Source organism: Colletotrichum fioriniae (assembly GCF_027942845.1).
Source record: "Colletotrichum fioriniae strain IMI 355084 chromosome Unknown scaffold_9, whole genome shotgun sequence".
NCBI lineage: Eukaryota > Fungi > Ascomycota > Sordariomycetes > Glomerellales > Glomerellaceae > Colletotrichum > Colletotrichum fioriniae.
In genome coordinates this window covers 333841-356431 of record NW_027076845.1, presented here as the reverse complement: position 1 = coordinate 356431, position 22591 = coordinate 333841, and the positions used below count along the sequence as shown (strand labels likewise).

The 22591-nt window shown below is 49.9% G+C and overlaps 5 protein-coding genes and 1 non-coding gene across 6 annotated transcripts; 1 reads left to right on the top strand and 5 right to left on the bottom strand.

Annotated features, from left to right (window-relative positions):
- Positions 1-1571: 1571 nt before the first annotated feature.
- Positions 1572-1653, top strand: N0V96_007565. Its single transcript has one exon. It is a non-coding gene; the product is annotated as a tRNA-Ser (tRNA).
- Positions 1654-4262: 2609 nt separating this feature from the next.
- On the bottom strand, positions 4263-4871 carry N0V96_007564 (uncharacterized protein; the record flags this gene model as incomplete). The annotated part of the gene is made up of 2 exons (XM_053194457.1): positions 4263-4338; positions 4390-4871. 2 exons carry the CDS (start codon positions 4869-4871, stop codon positions 4263-4265), a joined length of 558 nt encoding a protein of 185 aa, XP_053047953.1.
- Positions 4872-7236: 2365 nt separating this feature from the next.
- Positions 7237-7810, bottom strand: N0V96_007563 (uncharacterized protein; the record flags this gene model as incomplete). The annotated part of the gene is made up of 2 exons (XM_065758068.1): positions 7237-7288; positions 7539-7810. 2 exons carry the CDS (start codon positions 7808-7810, stop codon positions 7237-7239), a joined length of 324 nt encoding a protein of 107 aa, XP_065613210.1.
- Positions 7811-13676: 5866 nt separating this feature from the next.
- On the bottom strand, positions 13677-14492 carry N0V96_007562 (uncharacterized protein; the record flags this gene model as incomplete). The annotated part of the gene is made up of 1 exon (XM_053194455.2): positions 13677-14492. One exon carries the CDS (start codon positions 14490-14492, stop codon positions 13677-13679), a length of 816 nt encoding a protein of 271 aa, XP_053047951.2.
- A 3813-nt stretch (positions 14493-18305) lies between these two features.
- Positions 18306-20117, bottom strand: N0V96_007561 (uncharacterized protein; the record flags this gene model as incomplete). Its single annotated transcript, XM_053194453.2, has 2 exons — positions 18306-20032; positions 20114-20117. The coding sequence occupies 2 exons, from the start codon at positions 20115-20117 to the stop codon at positions 18306-18308; spliced, it is 1731 nt and encodes a 576-aa protein (XP_053047949.2).
- Positions 20118-21119: 1002 nt separating this feature from the next.
- On the bottom strand, positions 21120-21885 carry N0V96_007560 (uncharacterized protein; the record flags this gene model as incomplete). The annotated part of the gene is made up of 2 exons (XM_065758067.1): positions 21120-21361; positions 21441-21885. The coding sequence occupies 2 exons, from the start codon at positions 21883-21885 to the stop codon at positions 21120-21122; spliced, it is 687 nt and encodes a 228-aa protein (XP_065613209.1).
- Positions 21886-22591: the final 706 nt, after the last annotated feature.

The following is a 22591-nucleotide window of genomic DNA, read 5'->3' as shown; positions in this document are numbered from 1 at the left end:
AGAGAGATTACGAGGAGCAAACCAGCGCATACATATTGCTATTGAATAATCCCATACAAATCCTCCTGTTTCTTGGAAATCCGGTTCTCACTGAACTTGAGCACGAAACTTCCAAAGGCCCAGGGCTTTGCCGTTGGCAGCCATCGACAGAATTGGTATCTCCTGACCATGATATGAAGGGCTTCCTAGCGGCGATCTTCTCTATCTCCTTGCTATTGGCCCAGCTATCCAGCTATCGCCCCATTCTCACTCGGTTGGTGCAAGTCGTCACTTCGGAGATTAGGGCATGGGTGTTTGACATGCTGGCTTCGATCTTGCATCAGCAGCGGTGAGTAAAACTCATCCGATCGGGGGCGAGTTGATCCGGACTCCATCTTAAATACTCCCTGCGAGTTAGGTTCAGCTTATCTGGTGCCCCTGAGCATTAGGCTCTTCGCTGTATTTCACCCCGAATCCTTTTCCTTTTCATTTTTTCCCCAACAATCTGAGGAAAGCCAGCCATCTCATACATGATATGTCAATATAGTCAAATAACAAATTTGAAGCGAAAGATAATCGTCGGCATGCCCGTCGTATTTGTGCTACACACGTGTTATCTGTTGCCATGTTTGTTTTCTAGGGCAACACCAGCTCACAGCACTCATGTGAAGGCGACCCCAGGGAAACGGTAACATTTATCGCAAGCCCTCAATGAGACATTTCCGCGTGATAATGAGGATTTGGTTCATGAGTACAGGTAAGAAGGCCGAGTCTTATGTATCAATCAAGATTCAAGATAACTTTGCAAGTGGATCCTACCTGGGTCACGCATGATACGAGGGGACAAAAGGTTTGCTACAGTGCAACCTGATTTCGCCCTCTCGTATAAATTCGGATGGGGATAGGAACTGGCGGCACTGGCCTCAGCTTGAATGCGAGAGCCATTATTTATCTCACATTGACATGAGAGAAGGAATACGTGGACTCTACTCACAATAACCACTATCATCTGGCAGTTTCCAAGCATTATGAGCAGGCTCTTGGTCTTTCAGGGATGAGTTGTCTTGCTCCCACAAATATTTGATAGTCCGATGGAGGAAGACGATGCTTAAGTTTTTCAGGCCTGCAAGTCTCAAGACGCTGCCCGTGGCCATCGATACCTCGGCATTCAATGCACCTAGTGTATGATCAGGACTTGAGCTATTGGGGGCTGATTACCTCCGCACCGGCCATTCTGCGTGGATACCAGAAGGCACCGATATGTTTTCTTGTGGGTTTCCGGGGCTTTGAAGAGTGGGTTGAGGGTACTTGGGCCGGCTCGTCGGAATAGACCCAATTTATTGCCTGACGATGGTACGGTTAAATCCTTACACGACATCTTGTCTTTGACCACTTCGTCACCTAGATACTTACTTGGAAACCCCACAGCATGGAGATTTAATCACAAGCAAGCGATGCGCCTACGATGTTTTCCAAGGATTAATTCGGTCGGTGCACGTTGCAGGATGATAATCACGCTGTTGTTGCTAGCCTAGGACCCATGATGATCCGCACCTGAACAGCATCATTCAGCTCCACCTTCAGTGGATCAAGGCGTTGTGGCAGAGTGGTCTAATGCGCAAGACTAGAAATCTTGTTCCTTCGGGAGCGTCTGTTCGAATCAGGCCAACGTCGAAATGGCTGGTTGCTTTTGTTTTTTAGGATCTCGATATCGTGAAAGTGGCCTTGCTTGGGCGGGAATGTGCCACGCCTTGGCGTCCTTAATGCTGTTCATCGCCCCCTGACTTTCTTCCCAAGTTCTCATTTGACAGACTCGCTTCGTCTCAGAAAGCTGTAGAGTCTCTTGTGCCTCTTAAATACGGGTACTCATATTGTGGGAAAGTGTATCACCACAATGCAGGTCTACGGATCTGAATGGGTTAATAGAAGTTGCGTAGCAAAGTTGTTTGACAGTCAGCAATGATTTTCAATCACAGCAGAAGACAATCAAAAACTTCAAATAGAATACATGGAGCTAATGCTTGATCTCTTGACTATTAGCTATCAAATCATCAGCCCACACGATCCTGATACACATCTCCAAACTCGATAATCTTTGTATTGTGGCCCGAAACGTTAATTCAGGCGAAGTGTGGCTTTTGTCCGTACACCACATGGCTAGGCGATCAATGATAAGTGTTTGAGCAATCGCGCAAGATACCGACAAGACTTACATATCATACAGGCCATGATAAGCGCCAGTCTTCATTTCATTCCGCACGTTTGCAACTTCTACCAGAACCTGCTCCTTAGTCCGCTTGAGAGCACCACAGAACACCCGTAATGTGAAGCCTTCTAAGCCATCTAGCATTTGTGCTAGGTTCATGAGTCCAAGGTCTTTGTACCATGGATCTTTTGGCCACGGGCCTAGTGGATTTTTGATTTTCTGATGGAACACGTTCTCGAACTTTTGTTCTCGGACCCAGCCTTCGAGCTTAGGACCCGGGCAAGGGTCAATGCCTAGGTTCTCCATGGTTTCCAAAAAGGTCTGATTCCAGTCCCAAGTTACGTGGTTTTCCGTGTACGAGCCATCGTCAGAATAGATCTCTGCGTTCATTTCGTGAAACTCAGCCCAGCCTCCTGGATTGAGGTGACTGCATGTTGGTTAGACTTTTGTTCCACAACTCCGTACATGTAGCTTCATAGAATAGATGTGTAGAGGAGCTTGTGAAGGGGCAAATCGATCACTCAATTGCTTCATAGGCATGGACGGAAAACATACTTGTATACGTTCTTTACCAATTTTGGCCAATCACGAATAGATGCTGCTAAGAACCGTGTGAAGATGAAGTCGTACTTCTTTACTTCAACCCAAGGACTTTCGACGTCGTCGACTTGGAACTTAACATTCTCGGGAACCCTGGATTAGTCACAAAGAAGAGGATCAGTAACATCTACGTACATCACGGGGATTTCTTGCAGACCTACCATGTCGGTTGGATGGCGCTCAGGTCAACTCCAATAATCTCGGCGCTTTCGAATAGATCGCCCATCTCAATGGCCCCTGTCAAGGTTATCAGTTGTTCATCTCTATTCAGGAACCCCATATCCACAAATAGGGAGACAACACGGTTCACTTACATATTCCTGTGCCGGTCCCGACATCGAGAACAGCATGTATCTTACTTCTCTCGAGGGGCGCGAGGAAAAGCCTATTTCCAATAGCTCTTGTCATCATTGAATGGCACATGTCCATCCTATCCATCTCTGGTTCATCGTTCGGCATTATATATGCTATTTTTTGGATGAGACCAACACAGATAGGGGCTACGGCTCAGAACGAACTCACTCCCAGATCGAAAAGCATGATAGCGTCGGCCATATTCAACCGGGTAGTCCAGAACGCTGGAAGACAGAGAAACGGAGTATTTTAAGCTATGAAGCGCAAAGTTATTAAGCTTGATCTGATAGACCTAACGTAGAAGCATACAAACATTTGCTCGTCGATGCTCAGCACGTCTTTGGACTGTATTTCTATCAGCAAGGCGCCGTGGAGTTGGAAACCGCAGGGTTGCACAAACTCACAGATTCGCTTTCGAGCGGCACATCGCTGCCTGCTGCTGAAGGGAGTGCAGGTATGCCGTGGTCTGTGTACCAATAACTTGTCTCTTGCATCTCGAGAAAAGCCGACGATGGCTGCAACGCGGGAAAATGGTGGCAAGTATGGTTGAATATGTTGGCCAGGAGATTTCTAAGTCTCGCAGAAAAATTGTGCCGCACTCTTGGTTTTGTAGGATTTCTCCACTTTCCAGCCTGCCTTCCTTGTTGGCGGTGGGCTCGGTCGGTTAGAACCAACGCGAAGTGTGGTCTTTGTTGGTTTGGTCTCTCCGAATGCGTCAGTTTGGGGGCACCAATTTGCGCGTCTCGTTTTCAAGCTTTTGATTCGCCATCATCGGCGCTTATCTTCTCCGTGCTGTTTGCTTCGAGCATGCACCCATGGCCACAGCAGGCACCAGACATCAATCCGACCATGGAATCAGTCAAATCTACAACTCACTTCACTAAGAGACAAGATTTCTTCTTTTCATGAAGGTGATTGAATTCAGCGTCAAACTCCGCAGGAACAGACTCACGGCCGGTTTGGACACATATGGAAACCACCATTAACTTGTCCATCTTTGGTTTTTCAAATCATTCTACCTGCTCTAGAACTTCGCGGTTGATAAATGCTCAAACCTTGAAGAGAGCTTGAGTTTATAACAGCACTACCGAATCACTCCGATACAAGCCAACCACCCCCTGACTTAAGGTAGAGGTGCGTCAACGGCTTGCTCCCCAGAGACCTCTGCCTCTTCAGGCTTCCGTCCATAGACCACGTGTCTAGTGAACTAGTGTCAGTCAGAGCCTACTGGAAAGAAAGATTCAACTTACAGTCTTAAATACGTCTGCAGCTTAAGATCCCTCAAAGCCTTCCGCATTTCGCTGATGAACACAAGAATTTCTGCATCTTCCCATCCCATGATCTGTCGAAGCAAGAAGAGCCCGAATCCTTCAAGTGATTGGTCGAGATACTCCAGATTAACGGCGCCACATTCTTTCAACTTAGGATCAGATGCCCAGCCTCCGATTGGGAAAGGCCAGCTCTTTTCCACGATATCAACGAAGCCAGCATCCCGCAGGGCGTTTGCGATGCCTTGGTTTCTGGTCTGCTTTGCGGTCTTGCCTAGTCTATCAGTGGCCTCGAAGATAGTCTTCGCCCACCTCCTATAAATGTGATCTTGGGGCAGATCATCTCCCAGAGCTTGAGAGTGATCTTCAATGTCCCATTCGTTTACTTCAATGTAACCGCCAGGTACGAGATGATCGAATGATTGCTTGTACAACCTTGGCCAGTCAGAAACAGCCGCCTCCATGTGGCGGATATGGACGTAATTGAAGTGTTCACGAGGCCAGGTCCATGGCTCCTCGATGTCGTCGATCTGAAATTTGCAGTTTGGAGGAACCCAACCAGGTTGGATAGGTGATATGTCAACTCCAATCACGTCGGCTGAAGGAAACTCATCCGCAAAATCACTGCAGTCGACCAGTCAGTCATTCCCTTTGATCAACGCCCCACGCCCGATGTAAGTCATAATATCTGAAACGCGTCGTGCAACTTACATCGCCCAGATTCCAGTGCCGGTTCCAATATCTAGGACTCTCTGCCAGACGAATTCATCAGAAATCGGCGGCAGAAATACACGTAATAATCGCAGAAACTTACATGAGGAGTCTTACCGATGGGTGCTAAGAAAAGCTTATCGTCGAAAAACAATAGCTCTAGATAGTGTCTTTCGCATTAATGTTAGATACGTGCGAGATTAAAAACTATCATCGCCTCGGAAAGACGGTCTTGGAGTGCAGCGTGTTGTAGCCTGTTGGTGGCACTTACGCAAGGTCGAGCCCTTCATTCTGCTTCTCATCATTTGGCCCCCAATAGTCGGTTTTCTGCGTGTACGTGCGCCCTAGAATGCGACGATATTCCGTGATACTCTCGCTGATTGAAGCAGTTGAGGCGGTACGAATACTGTAGCAATCCAAGGTTCAACCACTGAATCTAGTAGACTACCTGGCAGATATTTTTTCGACTTACCTTTCCGTCTCAGCTTCAGTCAAGTCCTCGTTTTCGAAGACAGGATCCTTAAGTAAGACCAGGTCAGCGCATTCCTCATTCTCTACCCCCTTGAGACCATCCAATGATGACATATTCGGGCACTCGAAGACTCACAGCAGCTATGGTACCTGAGTCAGGCTCGTTGGTGCCCCTTGGGGATGAGCTTGTCGAACCAGCTGCCCTTAGAGATGGGCTCTTCGACGATGGAGCCGCTGCTCCGGCTGTTGCATCCGAAGGCGAGACCATGTTGAATAACTTTAAAGATCTTTGACTTGTAAGCGATTTAACAACCAGGTAGATGAGTCATGGAAGTCAGAGAAAGATTTTGTCGCGGTTTGGATCACCGGTATTTGTATGGGCCAACTGACCCCTCTTTTGCAATGCACTGGTTTCTCTGTTGGTTCTATCCAACACGCTGCCCGCTTCTGCAAACCAGGGATTGAGTCGCCAAGGGTCGAAGCGAGAGTCCGCTTCCCCGAGCGAATAGGAATGTGATGTTCTCAATTTTTAATGCAGATTCTAGGCCTCTTATGGAAGGTCTCTGACGCGTTGGCGGTACAACGATGAGGATTCAATCAATTCGGATGGATTTCGTTCTAGTGTGGCACTGGAAGTAATTCGAAAGAGTTGATAGTATTTAACACTGCACTGTCCAGCCTCAACGTACACTGAAGACATGCACCGAATTCACCTGAATGACCGAATATTGGTATTTATTCCAGAGCTCCAATAAGAACCAGCGCTTGCTTGTCAGTGGCGCTTGATTATCCCTGAAAGGATTGGTACTCTAGTCAATAGATATTCGCGAATAATCAGGCTAAATATGCCATTGATTCCGTGAAATTTCTCTGACAGACCTCGGTGAATCACCACCAGCACATCACAGACTGCATATTGAGCACCTAACGGCCCTTCCACATGTTTGAATTGACCTGCGCGGGCCGCAAGTCTAGATTCAAGTGAAGGAGAATCCAGGCAATCACACGTGACGGATCCAAGTCAAACGAAAAGTACATGACAGGCGGAACTCGACTTCAAGAAGTGGCTGGAAGTCTACGCAAGTTCTTGTCGATGTCAAAAAATCATTACTCAATATTGCTCTCGCAAAATTATCAAGATCATGGTCATTTTACTGAAGTCCGCTCATCAAAAATACCCAACTACGGCGGGTCTTGGCTGTGTGACTCAAGACGGGGTGAAGTACATCAGGCACATTGACTCCTTGTTTCGCGTGCCGACTTGAATGAGAGCCTTCGCCATTTTCGTAGCTCTCATGGCCCCCGGCTTCACCTCATGTCTTATAATTAGAAGGTCTTCAGGTCTTTTATTTCACAGCTCATCTCAGACATGGAAGGCTAGCCAAATAGATAATTTACTCGCCTCGCTCAAACTAACTTGCATACACAAACTGTAAGCAACAACCCGCAGGAAGAGTGCCCGTAGTACTCATCCGGCAACATCTTTACTCTACAGCCCACGAGAGAGCGACTGTACCGAGGGCAATGAAGACATTGAACTGTCATAAGCCTGTACAGCAATGATTTGAATAACTATGTATTGTCTAGCTGAACTTCAACCGTTGCCTCCTGACGATTGCCTTCTGAGAGGGCGATATCTAAAACTGCTCACTCTTCGCCTTCAACAGCCTTCTCGGGTTTCTTTGCATAAACAACATGACTGGTGATTATTAATTGAGGTCAGCTGTAATTCCATGGCTGATACGAAGTGAAAGCTGATTCTAAAGAAACGAGAGGAAAAGAAAACGCAACGTACAGCTTGATGTAAGATTGGAGCTTCAGGTCTCTGATTGCCTTTCGCATTTCGCTCATGAATACCATGATCTCCGCATATTCCCAACCCATCACTTCTTTGAGTAGAAAGGTACCAAAGCCCTCGAGCGATTGATCGAGGTATTGGGAGGTGACACGCGCCCACTTCCTTGAGAGTGGGATCCCTCGGCCAAGCTCCAACAGGTGCCGCCCATTGCTGTTCGACGATGTCGACGAATCCGGCCGCCTCAAGACCTCTGGCGATACCATGATTGCGGCTCTGAGTTCCCGTCTTTCCCAATCGGTCCATGGCCTCTAGCATGATCTTGCCCCACCTTTTGTAGACGTGGTCATCGTCTAAGTCAACGAACACCTGAGAGCATAGCTCAACGTCTATCTCCTTGACCTCGATGTAACCTCCTGCCTTCATGTGGGCATACGATTGGGTGTAGAGCTTCGGCCAATCTGCTACGCTTCCCTCGAGGTGTTTTATGTGAACAAAGTCAAAATGGTCAATGGACCATGTCCACGACTCCTCAATATCATCGATTTGAAACTTGCAATTGGGCGGAACCCATCCTGGCTGAATGGGCGAAATGTCAACACCGATAACCTCAGCAGAAGGATACTCGTCTGCAAAGTCTCTGCGTATCGCTATTAACACTCTTGAGCTCGGGATTGAAGTTCATCGGCTAGCACATACATCGCCCAAATGCCGGTTCCTGTGCCGACATCAAGAACATTCTGGAACGATATCAGAAACGTTATTCTGTAGTTCAGTGTCATTGGTGAGACTACTGCTTACCGATGGACCGTTACCAAGAGGCGCAAGAAATAATTTGTCACCTAGAAGAAGAGTCTCCCAGTAGTGGCTGCGTGATACATCAGTTTAGTGCTGGGTGTGGCAAAGTAAAACTTGGGGGTCAATCATGTACGCAATGTCGAGCCCCTCATTTTGTCTTTCGTCGTTCGGTCCCCAATAATCGGTCTTTTGGGTGTAAGTGCGTCCATGAATCCGGCGATACTCGGTAATGCTTTCACTCAAGGACGCAGTGGAAGAAGTGCGAATACTGGATGTCGAGTCGATTAGTAAATGGAACCTGGTTCCTCTCATATTTCAAGCTCACCTCTCGATCTCCGCATCTGTTGTTTCCTCATCCTCGACGACTGGGTCCTTTGATAGAGCAGTGACTATTAGCCAGCAGTTGCCAAAGTGATATGAGAACACCACTTCGTAACCTACAACAGGAATCGCGGTTGCGGTGGGCTCGGAACTACCCACAGCGAGCGGACTAGAGGCCGTCGCGCTCTGTGGAGATGCAGCCATGATTTGGGTTTCCTCGATGGCTCAGACAGATTGGAAATTGGAGAATGAAAGCCTGAGAAGAGGTTGTGATGCCTGGTGTTGACGACAGATCACACAAGCTATTGACGTTGGAAGGACGAAATAAAAACGACCCCTCATTTGCATTTTCTTTTTCTCGTTGGTTCAACGTTTTCCGAACCGCCAAGCATCGGAGCGAGAGTCCACGTCCCCGGACGAATGAAAGCAGCCTGATTTCTTCATGTTGATTGTGGATTCTAGGCCCATTCCGGAAGGTCGAGGGTGCCGAAGCCGCCTGAGAACAGCCCTTGGTGCTTTAAAAGATTGAGGTACACAAGGATGTGATCACGTCCCTTTCACGTCGCCATAGGAAACTTGAGGCACCGCACACTAAAAGGAAGCCGTAGACAAAGAATCGACGAGAACGTTGTCTCGAGTGCGGATCGAGCCGAATCAACGGGTACACAAGGTGAGATGCTAGCCAATCAGGAGCCAATAATCTAGCTCTTTAGCTCCATAGCCCAGGTCGCCATTGGGGCTCTGGAAAGTGCTGGGGTAGAAGGGGGAGGGGCAAGGGGTCCAGGCCTAACAACCCTTTTCGAGCCCACGTTGACCAGTAGTACTTGTGAGCTGTGGGCTGTAATGTTGGTGATGGGAGATTGATGACAGACGCAAAAACGCCCAAGCCTGTTCGCACCACTGAACTCCAGGTTTTCCCCTCAAAGAAGCCGTTCTGTGCAACATCTGCCATGCTGACGGACCAGCTAAGATAGGATGGATAGTTTCATCACAGGCCGATCCTCGGAACGTGATCAGGCACTCCATCTAAACGCCTATCTTTCCTTAAGAGCCAAGAACAGTTGTCTCTCTGCTGTAGATCTACGCGTGGAGATATCTCCAACTCTCCGCAAAATATGACGTTCTGAAGTCATCACAGCTGCTCAAGAGTCGATTTGAGTCATGGAAATCTTCGTTCACACAGAGACCTGATTATGCCTGGAGTAATGTTCTGGAGTCTATGTTCTAAAGACCAGACCATCAAACAAATAAGACAACGCGAAACAAACAATGAAGCTTGGCCGGATGATCCCCCACCAGCCGTTGAAGCGCGGTCTCGGTCTCTCTCCCGCTGAGAAACGCAGCGTTGCCGGACGGACGCTTTGGAACGAACTCTTTTTCAGGCCCCATTGCCTGCCACTAATGACGACAATGCAAAACCCTGACTCGCATTTAGTACCGAAACTTCTGCACCCTCGTGCTGATCTCGATTGGAGTGACGCACGTTCCTGCGGACTAAAAGTCTATTTTGTGTGGGTGAGTGAGGGGTCCCATTACCTGAAAAGAGTTGAATCCAAATGTCTGCGTTTTCGGGCCGGCCATGTTAGATGTACGAAGGAAGAGCACAGAACGGGATCACACCGCTCCCAAGCATTAGGCGAAGCTATAGTTGGAATCATTCGCGGCTACGGTAAATGCCGTTGCTAGTTGCATGCTAGTAGCCGCGGGTGCGTTGAAGTCAAGGACTAGCTGGAGACCGGTTGTCCCGGCTTCTAGTCCGATCATCGCACCGTCAGACAGGCCACGGTCTTTGCCTCCACGCCATTACCAATATCCAGACCGTGCCTTGTTCTCTATGGTAGTCTCCATATGCGGTCCAGGGGGCCCTGGTGTGACTGTCCGGAGATCATCGCTACCACCCTCAAACTCGCGACGGCGTGGCAAACCCCCAGAGTGGGAGCCGGCAACCGGCTGCCCGGCCAGAGGAAGCATCTCTGCTGCAGTGAGCTTTCAAATGCCGACCCCCTGCGCAAACAGGCAAATCTACGACGAACTCTGGTCTGTCAAACCGGGTCCAACGGATGGGGAAGTAAAGCACTGGACAAGTTGACGCCTGCAGGGTCCAAAGGTCAAGAATTTGGGCCCCAGCGTCTGACGTTCCCGAGTCGGGGTTAGAATATGTTGGCTATCCCAAGCGCTTGTGTTGCGCTGCCCTCCACCCAGCCTTCAAAATAACCCTTCCCCCGTGCTGCCGCTCACCGTTGCATGCCTTAGCTTCCTACTTGCCCGCCATACTTCCGCCATCGCGACTAGTGCGGTTGGTGAAGTTCCGACGAGAGCAGCGGTCAATGGGTCACGTTCCTCATATTGGCTGCCCTGCCCCAACATTTCGTCAAAAAGCTTGTCAATTTTCTCCTCCACCTCTCGACCTCACCCCTACCGCCGGGGATGAAGGTGGAACAGCAACACCAGAGAATCCACCGAGACCGCCTACGTCCGATGAAAAACGAGACATAGCTCTACGATGGCGGGAACACTTATACCCCCGTGGTTTGTCGGCTCGATACCAACAAATGATGAACAGAACATAGCGAGTATGTTTTGGGGTTTCACGCTTGGGGTCGGTCTATGGAGCGGAGTCAAGGGCTATCGACAAAGCAGAGCCAGTTGGAATAGGACACACAGGGTCAACATCTACATATGGCTGATCTGGGCAGAATGGATCGCCAGTATAGTCATCGGCATCATATCCTGGTGCTATCTGACGTCCATCATTGATCCAAGGTAGGCTCCTCCCCTCTCGGTAATTTCAGCATCTAATATTGAGTAGCTTTGAGTACTTCTTCTTCCTACGTAAGTACCGCAGAACTTCAATTCGCATACCGCTTTACATACTGACGGCAATCGATTGAAGTCGTATTGTGGACTATTCAGGTAACTTTCCAGCAGGTTCTTGGCCATCCTTCATTACGGACATCAGCTGATCAGTGTTTCGTCAGGTTCAATGTCTAATGCAAATCATCGTCAACCGAATCGCAATTTTGATGCCGATACCCGCACAAGCCACACGTCTGAAATGGGGAGTCTTTGGCATCCTTTTGGCGGTCAATATCAGCGTCTTCTGTGTCTGGATTCCAGCTCGTCTTCAGATCAACGAGACCTATATCCACATCAACGAGATATGGGACAGGATAGAAAAGGGCATCTTTCTTCTTGTGGACGCTGGCCTCAACCTCACCTTCATCTATTTGGTCAAATCGCGACTCATTGCCAGCGGTTTGACCAAGTATACGGCCTTGTTCAGATTTAATCTGGCCATGATTGCAGTCTCAATGTCGCTGGATGTAGGTTTGACTGCTTTCCAACTGTATTTGATCTCGCGTCTCATCATCCACACTCCAGGTCATACTCATCGGACTTATGTCCCTCCCGAACACTCTGATGTATGTGATCCTTACTCGAACGGACTGGTGTCATCGCTAATTATCACAGCTATGCCCAGTTCCACCCGTTGGCCTATCTACTCAAACTACACATCGAAATGGGCATGGCAGATCTGATTGCAAAGGTCGTCAAGGCCTCGAACCCCATGCGCCCTCACGCCGAAACAAGGAGAGACAGCAATGAAGGAGCGCCAGACGCGAACAAGAACTCATTGTCGAAATCGAGGTCCAGAAGATTCTCGATGCCCTACGTAGCTGGGAGGTGGATGTTGAGCTCAGAGAATGTGCAGCCCAAAAGAAACACCACAGGGCCAGAACTCGAGCTAGGTTTACAGGCCAACACGTTCTCAGGAAGGGCCACAGAACCAGAAACCACGCCACGCCCTCGTTCGCTCTCTCGTCACATCACCGAACCGAATGGTAAACCTGGGCTGGATATGACGCCGCAGTCAAAGACTAGTCGCCAAGATTCTAGTAGTACAGTGAGGGAGCAGGACCAGGATGTTGCGTGGTACGTTTGACAGGAAAGACCTAAATATTATGATACCCAAGGAGTTCAAGGAATGGAAAAAGCGACAGTCACGCGGATAAAAGCATCTAACGGAGTAGGAGCATTGCCACACAACTGTGAAAGCATTTCATTGTCATACAACAAAAGTATAATACGTGTAAAAATCACGATGTCTTAGCGAGCAATCTTCCCTTTAGTTGGCCCTTGAGACGTATATGTATGCTTCATCTTCCATCTATGACCGGTCAAATGACTGGGACTCCTCCATCGCTGGCCGCTCAGAGAAATCCAGGAAACATGTGCCCCCCTTGCCCATTCCAAGAACCTCCATCATCTACACCATCTATTTTTCTTGCACGTATGCGAAAAGCTCTTCAATTGGTAAACAGAAAGTGGAATCATGAATATGCTGGAAGGGGATTTCGCCCTGGTGTATCCTCCTCGCATCAGTGCAGATCGCGTTGCGCGCTCTGCAAAGCTTTTACTGCCAAAGCAGTAATGGCCCCTTCGCTTCCAATTAGGATGCCAGAAAACCCATAACGATACAAGTATCCCATCCAGCTGCCATCACTTCTCTGCAAGTCCAGTAAGAGACTTCTATCCGATGTGTTAGTGAGGCGCATGTTGTTCGAAGCAAGTAGACGGAGCCCGACACTTGACGCATCATTTGTAGATCCTATGCGCTCCTTCAACCGCTGACGGAGTAGATCGCGCAAAATGTCAAGCTCATCGGCATCAGGATTCTTGGAGCACAGTTCACTAAGATAGTAGAGCAGGAAGTCCGGCAAGTGATAGTAACGAGTTCCATGCTCAAATGCGCCCGTACGGAGCATGTCCTCCATGAAGTGGCGTGCGGGCTGGAGTTGATTGCCTCGTCCGCTGGCGTAAAAAACTCGCAGCACATTAGCTGAGATAAAAGGATCAAGCCTCGGCCTGCCTGAGTCGAAGTAACACTGAAGAGAACCTTGTCTTAGTTGGATTCAAGGGTACATCCAAGGGGGGGCAACCTACATATGCTAAGCCATCTGGATTCAGATATTGGAGAATATCATCCATAGTCTTCTGCTTGACACTGTCATCAATATCAAGCGTGAGCAGAGCGATAGAGGTAGTGTCGAGGTCCTCGGGAAAGACTTCCGTTGTCAGCACCGGAGGCCCGTAGGAAAAGCAATTCCATCGACCTGAAGGGGAATCCAGTTGGGCGATATCGACAAGTCCCCTACGAAACGTTGTTAGTATCTCAGGCGAATACATTGTCTGGGGTGACGCCGCACCAGTCGTTCGTCCAATGCAACAAAAGAAGCTGCTGAAACTGCTCCCGAATCTCAATGCCAGTGTTGGTCACACACCACATGTCCTTTGCGTGAGCTCGGAGCCATGATTGACCACGCTCAACGGGGTCACCGAAGAAGTTGTTCAGCTTCTGGACCACCCTTTCCGTGTTGTCAAACAAGACTCCTTGCATCCCGCGACATTGGGCGCAGATGACACTCTCCGGTCGATCGTCAACAAACACAGTTGATTTCGCATCCAAGCCCGCAGCTTTGAGAGCTTGATCAAAAAAGCCTTGCTCCGGCTTTCGTACACCCAGGCTGGCTGACGTGTAGACATCATCGAAGATGTCCCAGCCCCCAACCTTAGAGCGAACTATGTCATAGCTTTCGGTAGACATATTGGTCGCAGCAATCACGCGGAGTTGGCCGTCGGAGTTCTTCTTGAGATTCCTGACAACTGCAACAAAGTCTTCGTTGAGTGTCAAGGTCGACGATGCCAGCTGGATGGTATGTTGTAAGGCACCCTCCGCAAGGGCGAACCTCTCCGTCAAGGCCCTGAACACCTCTGATTGCGTCGCCTTACCGGCCTCCAAGCTGTGCCATTCGGATGATTCGAGGACGCGCTTGAACACCTTTGTTGGAATTGGAGCGTCTGGAACGGCGGAGAAGTTGCAGAAAACTCCTCCAATGTCCAGCATCAACGCAGTAGGTCTTCCATTCAAGTTACCCTGCTGGCAAAATGAATATGAAACTAGCGCGCTACTCTGAGGATATCCCGCCATGCTTCGCTTTTTCTTCATACCTCGGGTACGCCGCGATTACTTTCGAAAATTGGGGTGGGCGACGAGTGATGCAACTTAGCCATGGTCAGAAGTATCAGGAAAAGAAAAAGCGCTTGGTAGAGGAAATGTGGTGCTCTCGAGAAAGACAAGAGGGCTCAACAAAAGACACATCTACCTAGGCAGCAGTGTCATTGAAGTAAATTTTTTATTTTCTTTTTTGCCGTAGATTGCTCACTCTTAGGACGAGACAATGCGATTTCGGACTAGACGATTTTAAAGCTTGAGCATCGTTCGTCGGGATCAGACAACTTATAGAGAATAACCAGGTTACTTCGAATGTTCGGAGGATGATTCCAAAAGGTCCTGCATAGCTTCCTTCAATGAACCCCTGTCAAAGGCTCGTCATTGAGCTGACGAGACACTACTAGCGATCTTCGCTCAACCACTACGCCAAGTCGAAGATCTAACGTAAGCGTATGTTCAATGCTACGTGAACTCTGACATGATGTGGGTTCAAAACACAATGGTCTCGCTCCTCTCATTTCATTAGCTGAAGATACGAGGGACAGAAAACTGATTCAGACAACCATGCTACACGTATTACAAGGGGTCAATGGATACTGCCATTTTGAGTGATTAGGAATATGATACACGGGTTTTCACCCCACACCTTACCTGTTTATAGACGACATCAACTCTCGGGATGTATCGGAGAGGCTGGTAATTGGCCAGGTGGAATTCACAGAGTACCCCATTGCTTACTCAGTATCGGACGATCATGCGTTAAGCGTCATCTTCCAGCTGGAATATCTCAGAAAACAATCTGTTAGATGCCCATGTAATATGGCCAAAGTAAACAGTGTAGTCAGTCACAAAAGAAAGTTCACTTCAGTTCACAGAGAAGTTCTTGCAGTTTACCTGTTTGATTGGTAAGTATCAAGCAAGTACATACGTCGAAATGTGAAATTACAATCGGCATTATATCATCTCTAGTTATTTGTACATCGGAGCAGGAAATAGTTCAAAGAAGTGCGGCCTAGCAGAAACGTAGCGTCAGATTCAGTACTAGAACTGAGATTCATACAATAAGAGCTTCGAAAAAAGGGGCTAAACTAATCCTACAAGGCCAAGGGGAAGAACCTAGTGTCTCCAGGGTATCACTGTCTCACAGCTAACATGAAGGCTCTGTCTTCGTAGCAGACATAGTACTTCAGTGACGTAGTCACTTGGTAAGGTTTCAAGCTGATCTTGTCATATGAGAAACCGAGGACACAAGCTGAACATGACAGCAGCGGCCTTCTCCGTTTGTCCAAACTCCAGGTAGGTCGCACCTAGGCGTGTTATATATATGCCCATTTAACTCGTACATTCCCTCTCAGAAAGCAATCAAAAGTAAAACAGTCCAGCAAGACTTTGACACTATGGTCTCTCAGCTTGCAAGAAGTCGGTCACATCGGCTAATAGTTCCCAACTCTGGTCATCAAGCTCCGCAATGCCCTCTTCCCTCGTGGGCCAGCTGCGCGACATGCTGAATTGTGACCCCTCGAGGAAGGATTGGGTATCATGGCCTGCTGAGGGCCCAATCATCTCAAGGCCAGTGAGAAAGTTGAAATCATCGACAGACTCTTGTGCCACAGGCTTTCCATATGCCAAGGCACTTTCGCCTACATGGACAAGATCGACTGTTTGTTGGTCCTGCTCACCCGCGTCATGGCTTTGAGTGTTAGTACCCGACTCTGAAGTTGGGGTCCCCTCCGGAGCTGATGACGCCTCGTGACGATTATGATTCGACCGAGACAGACTCGCTGCGATCTGCGCGCGGCAAGACGCCAGCAGCTCTTCCACTACAGATTCCAATGTCTCGGCCAGGAAGCTCTCAAGCTCCCCTTCGTCGTCTGAAACGTTTGGCTCTGGTATCAGCCCTCGCTCCCATAGAGCATGTGAGACCAGAGCCTTTCCGTTCGCATCCCAGAAGTCGTGAATCATAACCATAGACTCCTCGACCTGGTTTCCCAGATATGCTGACGCTGGACGTGGTACGTCAGGGAACACAATGTCCCACACACTGAACCATTGTTGTTCCTCGGCTAGTCGTCTGTCTACTTTCCGAGTGAGCTGTCGGCTTTGATCTTCGGAGATACCCTCGTAGTTGACCTGATCTTGTAGAGAGCAACCGCGTTGGGAAATGTGGATGTCTCGGTCCGTTGGCTGGTCGAAGATCATCCAGCATGTTGGACAGTAATACGACGGTTGACGATGTTTTCGATTGAGGTGCTGTTTGACGTCTTTGATTCTTTTGAGTTCGATTCTGAGGCACTGAAGGTGCTTCAAAGGATCCTCCTTGTAAAAGGGGCAAGCAAGAATGATACTTCTGTTCTTGTTGGATGGAGTCACTGTCGAGCCGCCCACAATCTTTACTTTAGAGTCTTCATCCTTCTCATTTCCTCCATTACTCTCAATTTCGTTCTTTTCGTTCGACTTCTCGTATTTCCTGGACCTCTTGCTTGGTTGCTGATTTTGTGTTGGCGGAGGATTTGCTGTTAGCTTATTCGAACTCTGGGGACAGGTTTGCCATTCCGAGAAGCTACTAATACAGTTGTCTACTAGCAGATTTTTAATCGATCGAAATCGATGGCCTGACGACAAAGCATAGATAGGCGCTTTTTCTGAGGGTTCAGAAAGTGATGAGCTCTTATCGTCACTTTCATCGGCGATCGGTGAGAAGGAAGGGTCCTGATCGGCATACCGTAGTGGGCAGATGTTGTAAGATTTGGGTGTTTCGTGAGGGGAAGAGTACATGTATACTGCGTCTGAGAATGGACTGGAGTTTGATAGGAACTCGTTCTCGTACTTGCCGGATGAGGGTGTCTCTGCCGGAGTAAGTTGCCCTTCATCACATGCTCTCCCTTCCAGATCTTCAAGCCTTCTCTTCAGCTTCTTTCCTGCATGTTTGTTAATGCATGGCGTATTTTCTAACGGCTGACTAACTCCTCTGATCTACATGTACTTACTGTAGTTCCTTTGAGCTACTCGATTTTGTATTCTTCGGCGCTCTGCCAGATCCGAAGTCTGTGTCCAGTCTTCTTCGCCTTTCGTGAACCTGCTCGATTTGTCGAGCTCCTCTGGATTTGGCTCTCCTAAAGTAATCCGCGGACGTAGCGGGAGAGCTGAGCTCCGCGCATGGGTACCGCCCTGGTCAGAGGTCCCAGCCTGATTGTCAGAGAGAGCAGCTAACATTCCGACTTTGTTGTTGGAATATGGGACTTTGGCTCCTTTGTATAACGTTCGTGTCTTCGACGTAGCGGCTGCAGCCGTTCTACAGTATTCCGGCTTTATTCGAAGCGTGCAAGACGAAAGCACTAGAGAAGTATGAGCCAGCCAGGTTCAGCTGCTTCAGGAGACAACGACTAGCAATCGCGGGTCTCCATATATCAACGAGACTGCAGCCTGAAATCTCGACGAACGGCACCAATGTGCCATTGAGTCTTGTTCGTGGCCTCCACACAGCCACAGACGCGCAGCAACGTGGAAGATATGCTCCAATCGCTGGGTGGTAGGTAATCATCGACAGCCAATAGCTGGCAGTGACGGAGAGCCTATAGTACTTGTAGAAACATCCACATGTAGAGTTACGGCGGGGTAAGGTATGTGATTAATGAAGGATATCGTCTTAAGACATGCTATCCGAAGACTGATTCTTTCCTCAGAGCAGATATCCAGTATTTAAGTAGTATGCTCAGTATTTCTATCCGCGTCGGCTGTATGGCACGGTAACTAATTATGTACATTATTTCAAATTTCATTTCGTCGTATTTATTTATTCAGACGAGGAGCCCTTTCAGGATCTCTCCAGTAAAGACACGCCTCTCTGCGAATATCATCCTTCTCAACCTTGGTTCCGTTGTTAGGCTGGACGATAAGCTGCAACGCAGGCTCCGACTCGAGTCCGTAACCAGTAGGCTTGTACTGAGGCCACTCGGGGCTGCCAGGATACCTGAAAGTGTTGGGGTCACCGGACAGGACGAAGCTGGATAGGTATCCGTGGTAAATGTGGCTGACCTCGGGGTACTGCACTACCGGCTCGTCCCAAGTGTACTTCGTGTCGGCGGTATGCGGGATGCCCCTCCATGCAGGCCACGAGTTGTTGGTGTTGAAGTGTAACTTCCACGTCGGCACACCCGCGATCGAGGCGCGGTACGCTGTCTCCTGGCCGGCACAGATGTATGCATAATCGCTCCACGCGGCCGAGAGGCGATTGTACTGGGTGCTGTTGGGGGAGTTGGCAAAGGGGGAATGCGGATGAGTGGCGGGGTCCGGGTAGAGGTCCTCGAGAAGCTGGAGGTCGGTGCTGTTGAGGGCAGGGGAGATGTTGTGGAGGTAGTCGAGGAACTCCTGGTTTGTCTCCTTGTCGCCAGCCATGTAGTACTTGGCCTCGTCGTTTACGTTAGAGGTGATGACAGGCACCTTGAAGAATGTGCCATCGTAACCTGACTGCGAGCCAAACTTCTCCAGCAACGGTCCACCCTGCGTGGGCTGGAAGGGCCAAGTCAGAGCCGGGTCGTAGTCGTTGTAGAGCTTGGTGCTGATGTTGCGGATCGCATCGATGTCCGCAGCACGAAGGCAGGCCAAGGTCGCGGCGTTATCGGCATCGAGCGGGCAGGAGAGGTAGTTCATATACTCCTCGTACTGCTTCACGTAGAGCGGATACGTCGCATTGGGGAACGCGCGGGCGGTGACGGCACCGGACTGGTGGATCGCCCTGGTGAACAGAGGCTTGTTCTCGTCCTCATTGTAATTGTGGAAGTAGAGGATACCGACGGAGTGCCCACCAGCAGAGCGCCCGCCGATGGTGACGGCGTCAGGGTCGCCACCGAACGCGGCGATGTGCTTCTGCACGAACTGGAGGAAGAAGTGCTGGTCGCGCATACCAAGGTTCAGCAGACCCTCCTCGTCGAAGAGAGCAGACGGCAGGAAACCCAATGAGTTGATGCGGTAGTGGAAGTTGACGACCGTGATGGGCTCCTTTGATGATGCGGCGAACGCAGCGCCGTCGAAGCTCTTGTAGCTGCCCGCATAGAACGCGCCGCCGTGGATCCAGACCAGAACGGGTGTTTTTTGGTCGAGCGGGATGCCGCGCGTGCGGTAGACATTGAAGTTGAGGCAGGCCTCATCCTGGGTGCTGACATCGGTCGAGGTCGGGTCCTGGACGCAGGTCTTGCCGTACTTTGTCGCTGCCTTGGTGGCGTTGAAGGACGCGGGCCAGGTGACGGGGTTAAAACGGCCCTCGCCGACCGGCTGCGTCGAGTAGTCGATACCGAGCCAGGCGTCCACGGGGGCGGGAAGAGCCCGGCCGCTGTAGGTCGAGTTAACGACGGTACCGGTGAACTTGCCGTAGCCCTTGAGTTCGACCGGGTTGTACGCGGTGGCGGGCGAGATGGCGACTTGCGATGCCGCAAAGAGCGTGTTGAAGGACGTTGAGAACTTCATGTTTAGTGACGTGCTCGATCCCTCGTCTCCGACCAGTGCTGCTGCTGCTGCTGCTGGTTGACCGCAAGGAAAAATGGTAACAAGAGAGCACACCACCGCTGAAAGGCAGGGCCGGCCATCGCGGCGCTTTAAACGCATTTTTGAATATCCTCGTCGTCGTTTTGCTCCTCCTCTCCTCTCTCGTTGCTATCAAGTAGACAATTTCCCGGCGACCCGCTCAGAAAGCAACCTCTCGCCGCTCGACGGAGACAGGGTTAACCCATTCGAAGCATTGATCAGTGAAGATGAGAGGTTTAACAGAAGTAGAATCCTTGACTCAGGTACCCGCAGAGCCCGCAGAGCGGAGAAGTCCCGAGCGACTGGGGCAACGAGCACGCTAGAATGGCGCAGATCGATGTCATTCAACGAGGGGAAAATACGTCGGGGTCGTTCCGATATCGTCGGCTTGCACATCTGGGGTCCGGGAACCCTGGGGTTTTCTGAGTGAATTGAGTGTGAGCAACCAGTTGAAAGTGGTTGAATGCGATGAGAAGCGTAAATGACTAACTCAACCAAGGAAACATTCACCGAGGGGCCCCGCAACGTTATCCTTGATTGATGGGCCCAACCTCCCCGTCCAAGACACTGGTCAACGGTGCGGATGGGGAGCTCCGGCTTGAGTTTGTGGGGTTGAAGATGGCTGTGCTTTTGAGACGAGATAGAAGTCAGGACATGATAACAAAGTCTCAATGTCAGAAACTTCCGTCATCCGATCCCATCTTCCGCGATCCGATATCTATCATCACTGTTCCTTGGCTCAGAGACGCCTCGCCCGCTTTTGATCGTTGGGATCTGATTTGGGCTCAGGAACGAAACCCATCAGTATGGTTGTGCGCTAAAATCATCAATTGGTTTCTATCATTGGCCAATTCGTCATTCCGTGTTCCAAGCTAAGGTCAGTACCAAAAGTCAATGGTCTATCTAGCCCGTCATCTCTTCATCCTCGTCATCATCATCATGTCCCAGCCCAGCCTCGATAAACGCCGCCCGAGTTCTCTCAACGGCTTGAATAAACTCCTCCCTACGAAAAGCATTGGGCCATCCGTGTTCAACGTACAGCCGTTTTATCTCCTGTACGCCACGAGAAATTGTCTTGATCAGTCAACAGTCTGGGTTTGCGGTTGCTGATGAACTCACCTGGCCTTCCTCGGTGTACTCCTCGACAACTCTCGCCTCCCACTTCCCAGAGCGGGGCGCTGGCACAACATCCAGGTTGCCGACCTGGGCATAGATCTTGTCAAAGTAAGCCTGGATGGGAACCGGGTCCACAACAAGCCACTGCTTGTCCGCGGGAACGTCCTCCTCGCGCTTGTCGAACTCGGTCCCGTAAGGATAGATGCATCCTGCGATGGCCTATGCGTCAGCTTCGCAGGGCACGCACTTTGAACCAATACAGCTTTGCGCATAGGTAGTCCGGCTAACCTTGATTCGTATCAATCAACCACCAGATTCCCTCATCCGCATGCGTCAACGAGACCATATCGGCCGGCACGGGCCCATCAAATGGCGCAAACCCGAGGTCCAAAAGCGCCGTGTTGGCAAACACTTCGGCGCCGTCGCCGTGAATACCATTGGCGCCGCCGAACCACCGCCCGTCGCGCAAGTACCGTAGCGGGAACGTCTCGGTGTAAATCTCGACGGGGTCCGACTCTTCATTCTCGTGAACGAAGGGGATGTGCCGCAGAAGATCAATGACGGTCTCGGAGCGGCCCATGGCCCGGAGTGCATCCACGCGGAGCTCCGTGTCGCTCCAGCCGGCGGCGGGAGGGAGTTCAACGGCTGAAACGTCCATGTAGCCCATGCGCACCAGCAGCTCGTAGTGCCGCTTGAGGCAGTTGACGACGACGTCGCGATCGTAGCTCGTCATTTTTTTCTGAGTCTTGCTTAGTCTGCCTTTGCTGGAAATATGAGGCCGATGCAATAAGCAGACGATGAGGAGTTGGAGAGCCTTGCAGATGAGATTTTCACTGAGCGGTCCCTGTGTGGGGCGCATCATTCGAGGCCCAAATGGACTGGTCCCTCACTGAGCCAATGACTGGATTCAAAGATTAGTTTGATCCCGTCTGCACATCATTGCATGGTGTTTTGGCAACTATCCCCAAGCAGTTCTTTATATCTTGCCTGCGCAAATTGAGTTTTACCATGACGACTATACTGGATTTTGACAGCACAGAACATGAGTTCACGACTGTACCGCGACGAGAAGGCAGACAAGTGCAATACCTGCACGCTTGCTTGTAATTAGGGTCAAGAGAGTGAGTTGACGGCTACCATGTCTGAAAAAGACCCGAACCACTTCACCACCACCAATCCACACAGCCAGCAAGGATCCAATCGCCGTTTGTCAAGACTACATTACGCACGCCAAATGTAGCTTACTTCAGTTTTCGGGTATTTTTCGAGAGACTGTGGCCGAAGGTTGAAGGTGAGACCCTATTCACTACCATTTGCACCTACTTATTTCCATGGGCAATGGAGTTCACCTCTTCATTTTCATATTTTTCAATCGCAGCTCATAAGCCTGGAGACGTTTTGCTAGTGCCTTTACCACACTCACACACACACATTTCTCT